The sequence below is a fragment of the Octodon degus genome, unplaced genomic scaffold (assembly GCF_000260255.1).
Source record: "Octodon degus isolate 3935 unplaced genomic scaffold, OctDeg1.0 scaffold00033, whole genome shotgun sequence".
Lineage (NCBI taxonomy): Eukaryota > Metazoa > Chordata > Mammalia > Rodentia > Octodontidae > Octodon > Octodon degus.
This window is the reverse complement of record NW_004524609.1, coordinates 16,390,682-16,399,784: the sequence shown is the minus strand read 5'-3', so window position 1 is coordinate 16,399,784 and position 9,103 is coordinate 16,390,682. Positions and strand designations below refer to the sequence as shown.

Genomic DNA, 9,103 nt, shown 5'->3' with positions numbered 1-9,103 from the left:
GAACCGCGGTCCCTGATGCCTTTGCTAAGCTTGTTCCAAGTAGGTGCTTTAGACCACTGAGCCATCTCTCCAGCCCCTAAACTCAGTATTTTAATAAGTTAAACATAAAAGATGATTCAAGCTGAAGCTGTGTCTCTGGCCCTCTGTCTTGTTTGCTATTTTGACACCCCAGTGTTTGACATAAGTTGCTCAATAACTATTTGTTGAATGGATGCTGGATATAAAACAGACCCGAGTGTTAGGCATTACCAAGTACCTTAAAGACATTTGATAATTGTTTTGTCATCATTGTGCCAAGAGACTACGCATCTTCTCACTTTTGATTCTAGGCTTGGACATTATCAGTCTGGGATATGAAGGAGAAAGATGCTCTGGTTTCTTTAAGAAGAAAGAAATGATAACTGGAAGAGTATAACTTAGCAGTATTCCAAAAGGAATATCTTTATAGTCTTGAGGAATCAACCTATCCTCTGGGAGAGGTGTTTTGTTTTTTGTTTTGTTTTTTTAATCATAGAATCCTGCAGTAGTGACAACAAATACAAATTATAGAGGTGAGCTTGGAAGTTCTATGAGTTGAATGTGGAAGTAGAAAACGCTGTCAGAGTCCTTTCTCACTCCCAGATAATAAACTGCCTTTGGGGACTGGGGAGATAGCTCAGTGGTATAAGCACCTGCCTGGCAAATGCAAGGTCCTGGGTTTGATCCCTGTTAAAGAAAAAAACAACAACACAAGATAGAAACCTGAATTGGAAGACACTGCAGGGAAATAGCCTGATTGTCCTACAAATTAAAAATCTTGCCACCTCTTCTGCAAGCATGTCCTAGGTTTCTGCTGGGTCAGTGGAAGGTTCCCACTTTACCATAATGAGGGCAACCTCACTCCTACATGTCAGTTCAGGAACTGCACCTATTCTGCCTTTCCTAGGATCCAGTGATGTGAGGAATGTGACCCAGTTCTCGACCCAGAGAGGGCTTAGTTACTTTTCTCATTGCTGAGACAAAATACCCGACACACAAAGTTAAAGAAGGCAAGATCTATTTAGCTCACAGTTTGTAGAAGCTTCAGTCCATAATCCACTGGCTCCAAAGCAGGGTGGCACGTGGCAGAGGGGTGATTATTCATAGTGGTGTAAGACAGCAAAAACCAACAAGGGAGAGTGACACAAGCCTCTTTCTGTCCCTTATATTGTACCTAGTCTGCTGGGACTAGGGCAGTGCCAATCCAAACGATGCACTGATCCAGCAATCACCCACCCCTAGTCCCAGCATTACACTATGAATCAATCACACACTCTAGATTTAGCCATCTCCAAAGAAACCCTATGATTGCTTGAAGCTTTGGGGAGACATCTAGATACAAACCATAGAAGGAGGTATTTGAGGACTCATGGAGAATCCCAGGTGGAGCCAGAAGAGGCTAAGTACAGGGAGCTGTATGAAGAGTGTCCCAAGGGATTTAACAGGCCTCACCTCAGAAGAAAGGAGCCCATCTTGGATTGGTCAGCCTTGGCAGGGAGCAGCAGCCCCACTCATTACCCCTGGAATTTGCCTTGCCTTCATATACCTTTCATAGTTCCTTCTCTGGACATAATACTTGTCAGGAATCTGTCTCAGTGAGAAGAGACAGAAGATTTTGAAAAGTTGAAGACTCATCCTCCATCTCCCCCAAGAAAAGAAAGTTTAGATCCTTTCTGAGAGTTAACATGTATAACTCACTCACAAAAACAAATGTTAACTGTTCCAGAGATGTGAACACAGCTGTGATGGAGCTCCTGATCATGGCTTATGCACTGAAGACTTCCTGTGCCCGGAACATCATCGGGGTCATCCCCTACTTCCCCTACAGCAAGCAGAGCAAGATGAGGAAGAGGGGCTCCATCGTGTGCAAGCTCCTGGCGTCCATGCTGGCCAGAGCGGGTGCGTGAGTGGGGAGCGTGGCCTTCCTGTCTGAGATTAGTTCCTAACCTCAAGTATCTAGTTAGGGACCTTTTTCTTTTCTGTTTATTGCTTGCTTTTCTTATGTTTTCTTTTGCATAGTTTGGTTAAGAAATATGTGAACTTACAATTTTTAGTTTTATTCTTTTTAGAATAATACTTCATTGTTTTCTCTAAATTAGACTTTTTCATTCTATCACTTTTATTTCATGTAGTTGACACATTTTAACTGTCAGGCTTGGCAGTCCTGTGACCTTTCACATGTGTTTGCCTGTGTTAGCTACATTCTTTTTATGTTCATAGCATTAAAACTTTATTTTTCTTTTACTATTTCTTTAGTTTATGTACTCTGCCCCTCCCTCTAGCCCCTTCCTCCATACCTTTGGCCTTTTTATAGGCAGATCATTTTCATTGTTTTTATTATATTTATGTAGCATTGGCATAATTCCTGGCCTATAAATACAACATAATAATATCTTAGAATTATTGATTTTTTTTTTTTTGGATATTCATTAAAAATACTAGCTTTTTGCTCCAGAAGTTTTGCAGTGACTTTTGACTGTTTGCAAGGTATTTGTACTTGCACTGTTTCTATTCAGTACTATTGATTGTAAGAGTATGATTTCTTTGTCTTTCCTGTAAGAATACTTCTTAAATCATCTTTTCTCACATAAAGGAATTATTCTAAGCTTCAGCATCTTATAGTTGTCCTGTATGAGTTTCTTTTCTTCCAATACACATATTACTTTGCTTTTGATTTCTTGTTCCTTTCTGCCATAGCCACAGTCCATCAATATTTCTCCTTACATGTTTAATAAAGGCCTTTTTATTGACACCTATTATTGTTTTGGTATTTATTAACTCCATAGTCATATTTTCACATCTGTCTCATTTTTCTTTTCTCACTTTCCAGGATCAAGCTAATAATAGTAGAGGACAGTGCTTTGCTCTCATCTTGACTTCTTTGTCCCATGCAAAGTTGTGGGCTCCTTGGCATTAGGCTCAGCACATTGTGTACTACCTCAGGTTTACTGCGCTTTATAATAAAAGTCTCTTACTATGGTGCTGGTTCTATCGCTGCCTTCAGTCTTCCAGTAGGAAGCAGAAGTTGAACACCTAGTTTGTATCCACTGTAGCCATTAACTTGTAGGGGAGAACTTTGTAATTTTTTGTTTTAAAATTTCAGGTTTAACTCACATTATCACTATGGATCTTCACCAAAAGGAAATACAAGGCTTTTTCAGCTTCCCCGTGGACAACCTTAGAGCCTCACCTTTCCTGCTTCAGTACATCCAGGAAGAAGTGAGGAGCTACCAGCTCACATCTCATTGCCCTCAGATCCTATTTAGTTTTTTCTGGTATCAGATTTTAGCATTGAAAGGCACATCAGATGATTGTTTCCCTTCAGCCTTAATGCCTGCGGCAGCCAGATAAACTCAGCAATTAGTCATGGAGAATCATATTTTTAAAAGACATTAAAAACAGATTTCCTTAGCAGTTTGCTTATTTGAAGATTGATTGATTGATTGACTGATGGTACAAGAGACTGAACTTAGGGTCTTTGCTTTGAGCTACATGTCCAGCCTTTTTTTTAAGACAGGATCTCACCGAGTTGTCCAGGCTGGGCTCCAACTTGCTATCCTCTTGCCTCAGGCCTCCCAGAGTGCTGGGATGTAGGCATGTACTACCATGCCTAGCCCCTTTACTTAAGAGAAAATCTGACTCTGAATGTTTTGTTTTATTTGTTTAGCCCACCGAGTGTTGGAATAATAGACATGTGTCACCATGCCTGGCTGAATTCTTTTTTTAATTTTTATGATGTATTACTTTTGCAGAGATGCTAATTCATAAATGGTAAAAAAAATATAAATGTGTGACTAGAGCTTTAACATATTTGATTGCTAGTTTGAATCATTGTTGTAAGAGGAAAAACATATAAATCAGCATCCAATTTTTTTGAGGGGGGTTTGAGGGGATGAGACAGGGTCTTACCATGTAGTTCAGGCTGGCCTTGGACTCGCTGTATAGCCCAGGTTGGCCTCAAACTCGTGGCAGTCTTCCTGCCTCAGCCTCCGGAGTGCTGGGATTATAGACGAGCACCTCCACACTCGGCTTGGTTTTTTTTTTTTTTTTAATAACCTTTTGGTATTTTCTGTTTTTCTTCCAAATATAGATTCCAAATTACAGAAATGCAGTCATTGTAGCTAAATCTCCTGATGCTGCAAAAAGGTAACTAAACTAGACATTTATTAAAATGTATTTTGGGTAAATCTGAAGTAGGAATTAGCTCTTTTGGAATCCAAGGCTGTCATAACGGCCAGTAAACTCTCAAGCTTTCTCCCATGTCATTGTCATGTCCACGCTACAGGTTTCTATCCAGCCTGCGAGAAGCCCAAGGCAGCTCTGCGTTAGCTCCGTTTGCCTCTGGAAGGAAATGAAGTTCTTCCTTCCAGGTCTCAGCAAAAGGAAATCAGTGGGGCTGTGAGCATTTTTCAGGGAGTAGTCTTTAGGGCACCATTTTAAACAAAATTTTTCTAAAATTGTCAGCTAGAATGCTGCAGGAAGGGGTGGTTATCAAGAAAAAAAAAATATTTGACAAAGCTAGAAGCAAATTATCTACAATCAGATACTAACCCAGCACTCTGCTCATATGCCCTTGAGGCATTTACATTCTGGTCTGATTTATATAAATAAGTTATTTGTGTAGTCCTAAATGATTGAATTTTGTTGTTTGTTTTGGTTTTGCTTTTTTTCCATTTTATGTATTTAGTACAGGATCTCACTACACAGCTCAGACTTGAATGATCTACCTATTTTCAGCCTCGCCAGCACTGGAATTATAGGCATGCACCACCATGTCTGGACTTGGGGTGAGGGGGCTGGCTCGGCATGCTAGACCGAGGATCGAACCTTGATCCCCGTGCTAGTCAAAGCAGGCGCTTAGTCCGCTGAGCTATCTCACCGGCCCTGGCTTTGTTTTTTGAGATGAGGTCTTGCCATACAGTTCAGGCTGGTCTTGAGCTCACTTTGTATCCCAGGCTGGCCTTGAGTTTGCAATGATCCTCCTGCCTCAGCCTCCTGAGTGCTGGAATTATAGGCATGGTGAGTTCCAGGCCAGTCTGAGCTACATAGCCAGCATGCCTGGCTGAGTGGTGTTTTTATCTTGTGATTATCAGTGAAACCATGTAGGGTTGCTTGGGTTTTCTTCCCAACAGTGCCATCATTCTCTTTGTTTTCTTCTTAGAGCTCAGTCGTACGCGGAGAGGCTGCGTCTGGGGTTGGCTGTGATCCATGGGGAAGCTCAGTGCACCGAGCTGGACATGGATGATGGTCGTCATTCTCCCCCAATGGTCAAAAACGCTACTGTGCACCCGGGCCTGGAGTTGCCATGTAAGATTAGCTCAACTTTTATTTGTAAAGTGAAAAAAGTTTTAAATGGTGTGGCTATGAGTTAACACATGAGTATTTTAAATTATTGAATGGGATTGCCCTGGTTTTCCCTTTTAGATTACGTACATTACACACATTTGCAGGCTGCAAGGATAGTTGGACTAATCTAGGTTGCACTTAAGCCTTCATCTACAGCTATGTGTATGGTGGTGTGAAATCAGAAGAGTGTGTGCCTGGTGAGATGGATGGTAGCAGCCACTGATCACCTACCAGCCTGTGGCTACCAGTCGGTACAGTCTCATGATAGTCCATAATATGGGTCTACCATAATTTATTGTAATGAGCCACCTATTGATGGGAGCACAGGGATTTTGGTTGGGTTTTTTTTTCAGTCTTTGGTTTTGGGAAACAGTGCTCCAATAATAGTATCTGTTAGACCCATATCACACGCCACGGGGTATTCTAAATACATCAGTGGGTCCCACAGCCCTCAGTGTAAGGGCTTTTATTATCCCTTATTCTGGAGACCAGGCAGCCTTACACAGCCAGCAGCTGGTAGAGCATGGGTTTAGAGTGAGACTCCAGGGGTGCCCATGCTCTCTCTGTCTCTTTCTTTCTCTCCCTCCCTCTTCCTCCCTTCCTGGAGGGAATTGAACCCAGGACCTCACACTGAGCTACATCACCAGGCCTTTTTTTTTTTTTTTTTTTTTTTTTTTCTGTTTTTGGACAATGGCTCACTAAATTACCCAGACTGGGCTAAAACTTGTCATCTTCTTGCCTCAGCCTCTAAGAATACAGGCAGGTGCCACTGGTCCTAGCTCAAGTATGTTGTTTTTTAGCTTTTTATTTTGAGCTAACTTCATACTTGGAGAAAAGATGAAGAAGAAATACTGCTATGTACTATACATTTCACTATACAGTACCCCACTTAACACTTACTGTATGGACATGCTAATCTTTTTGCATCATTTGAAAGTTGCAGATTTAATCCCCCTTTGTTTCTAAATACAATACTTCAGTGTATATTTCTTAAATACAAAGGACTCTTTGATAACCACTGTATAATTCTCAGATTCAGGAAACTAACATTGTTACAATAGTATCTAAATCCACTGGCCTTTCTCAGGTTTCACCAATGTCATTTAGAACAAAAGGAAAGAAAAACTCTTTTTTTCTTTGGGCCAGGCCCTAATCCAGAGTTGCACATTCCATTCAGCTGTCATTTCTCTTTAGTCTCACTTAATCTGGAATGGCTCCTCTGTTCTTTTTCTCTGATGTCCTTGATGCTTTTGGACAGTAAGGCCCAGTTGTTCTGTAGACTCTCCCGTAATTGGGACGTGTTTGTGCTGTCCTGCTTAGATTCAGATTATGCATTTCTGGCAGGAATGTTACAGGAGACGTGTGATGGTGATGTCATTGCCGGTGATGTCGGTCTTGATCACTTGGTTAAGGCAGAGTCTGTCAGGGTTTTTTTTGTTTTGTTTTGTTTTTTTTAATTTGATACAGGGTCTCGCTACACAGTTCAGACTCATAGTGATCCTCTTGTCTTGGCCTCCCCAGTGCTGGGATTACAGGTGTGTGCCACACGCCCAGTTTCAGGGCCCACGTGGAGTGCCCAGGATTTCAGGAGTGGCATAGCGTGCAGTATCAGGTATCGAATCTGGGTCCTTGCACTTGCCAGGCAGGCACTTAGACTGCCAAGCTAGCTCCCCAACCCTCTGTCAAGTTTTCTTTCTTTTTAAAAAAAGTTTTTGGGACAGAGTCTCACTGCACAGCTCAGACTCATAGTGATCCTCCTGTTTTCTGCCTCCCCAGTGCCGGGGTTACAGGTGTGCGCCACTGGTGCTGGGGATTGAACCTCGGTTCCTGTGCTTTCCCAGGCAGGCCCTTAGTCTGCTGAGCTATCTGGCCGTTCCCTCTGTCAAGGTTTCTATCAGAAAGTCTCCCCGCATTTCCTGTGATTAGTAGTGTCATTTGTTAAGACTCTGAATGTCCTGACTCACTGAATTCAGCATTTGCTGATAATTTTTACCTGATGAGTCAGTTATTACTGATTACTGAAAATTATATCTTCCTTTAACTGTGTCTCACTGTTGCCAAAGTTGGTTTGGAATGGGGACTTAAACAATTCTCCTGTCTCAGCCTCCTGAGAAGCTGGGACCACAGGTGTTACCACTGCACCCAGCTTCATATTGTCATTTTCTAATTCTATCATTCCTGCTGTATTTATTTATTTTTTTATTTTTATTTTTTGGTGGAACCGGGGATTGAACTCAGGCCCTTGCGCTTGCCAGGGAAGCGCTTATTCCACTGAGCCATCCCCTGGCCCCCCTACTGTATTTATTGGTTGACATTCTAGTGTGAAAAATCTTTCCGTTCTTCTTCATTCATTAATATGGATCTATATGGATCCACAGAATTGTGTTTTATTTGGTGGGTTATGATTTTTTACTGTTACTTTTTTTTTTTTTTTCTAATTTTTTTTTTTAATTTTTGGCAGAACCGGGGATTCAACTCAGGCCCTTGCACTTGCCAGACAAGCGCTTATTCTACTGAGCCATCTCCTCAGCCCCAGTGTTACTTATTTTAATGCCCAGAAAAGTTGACCAAACAGAGCCTTGTCAAGCTACTGTCTCTGACCTTTTGATATGTCTAGTTCTGGTGGGGTACTTCCCTATTTTCTGGGGTAACTGGACACACTGTGTTGTAGGTTTTTTTTAGCACTGGAATCAACCACTTCTCTAGGGAATTCTGACTCCATTGGTGGAAAGTGGCATTTAGAAGCCAGATTTGGGCTGTGGTGTGCATATGCTCAGTTACCGCCCAATACAGTATGTAACTTACGTGGATTTAGCCCTTTCACATGCGCCTGAGTCTAGTTCACAGTAGACACAAATAGGATGCCCGAGTCAGAGGTTATTTTGGTAGATACTGCTGTGTTGTCACAGAGTCTTATGTAGTGGTACTGTATTCTGAGAATGTTGCTTTCATAGGTAAGCTGGGGACAGGCATTCTCCTCCTGGTCATCCTGTGTCCCTAGAGACTTAGTATAAGAGTGTCTTCCTTCAGGGACACTCTGCTGTGCTTTGACAGCTGCCACGGGGCCATTCACTGTGGTTCCCAGCTCATGGACTTAACCAGGAAATTTCTACTTCTCGTCTGTGTAATTGTACCTTCTAAATTCACTATGGTTTATGTACTAATTATACACTGTTAATCCAGTATATTCTAAGTACATTCCAGTGGCTCACTTATTCAGATGTTAGACTGTTACGATAAGGCCAAAGAAAAGCAAATACCTTTAGAGTCTGTGTTTTAAAGAACATAATGTTCTGACACCTTCCTCAAACTCATTCTTTAGACCAGTACCTTTCAACCAGCAAAGATTGGCTTTTTGAGACAGGGTTTTGCTGTGTAGTTCAGGCTGTCCTTGAACTCACTGTGTAGTGCAGGCTGGCCTCAAACTCGCAGCAGTCTTTCTGCCTCAGCTTTCTGAGTTCTGGGACTATAATTATGTGCCACCATGCTAGTCCCAAGAGTGCTTTTTGTCCCCAAACAATATTTGGCCATGTCTGGTGCCATTTGTTTTTAGGCTGTTACAACTAGGAAGATGTGAGTCATACTTGCATCTTGTGGTTCTAGACCAGGAGGACTGCTCATGTCCAGCCGTGGGACAGTTTTCCAGCCCAAAGCACCAGCTGTGCCAAGGTTGAGAACCCTACTTTAAAGTAATTTGTTAAAAGTGAATTTGTACAAGTAAAGGAAAGAAAGTTTTTCT

General features: G+C 41.9%; 1 protein-coding gene across 1 annotated transcript in view; it reads left to right on the top strand.

Moving 5' to 3' along the window:
- Positions 1–9,103, top strand: part of Prpsap1 (phosphoribosyl pyrophosphate synthetase associated protein 1) — a 36,852-nt gene that overhangs the window by 20,832 nt on the left and 6,917 nt on the right. The window contains exons 3-6 of the mRNA XM_004630128.2: positions 1,745–1,917; positions 3,122–3,237; positions 4,109–4,164; positions 5,180–5,325. Coding sequence (XP_004630185.2) covers positions 1,745–1,917; positions 3,122–3,237; positions 4,109–4,164; positions 5,180–5,325 — 491 coding nt within the window. The remainder of the gene's footprint in view (positions 1–1,744; positions 1,918–3,121; positions 3,238–4,108; positions 4,165–5,179; positions 5,326–9,103) is intronic.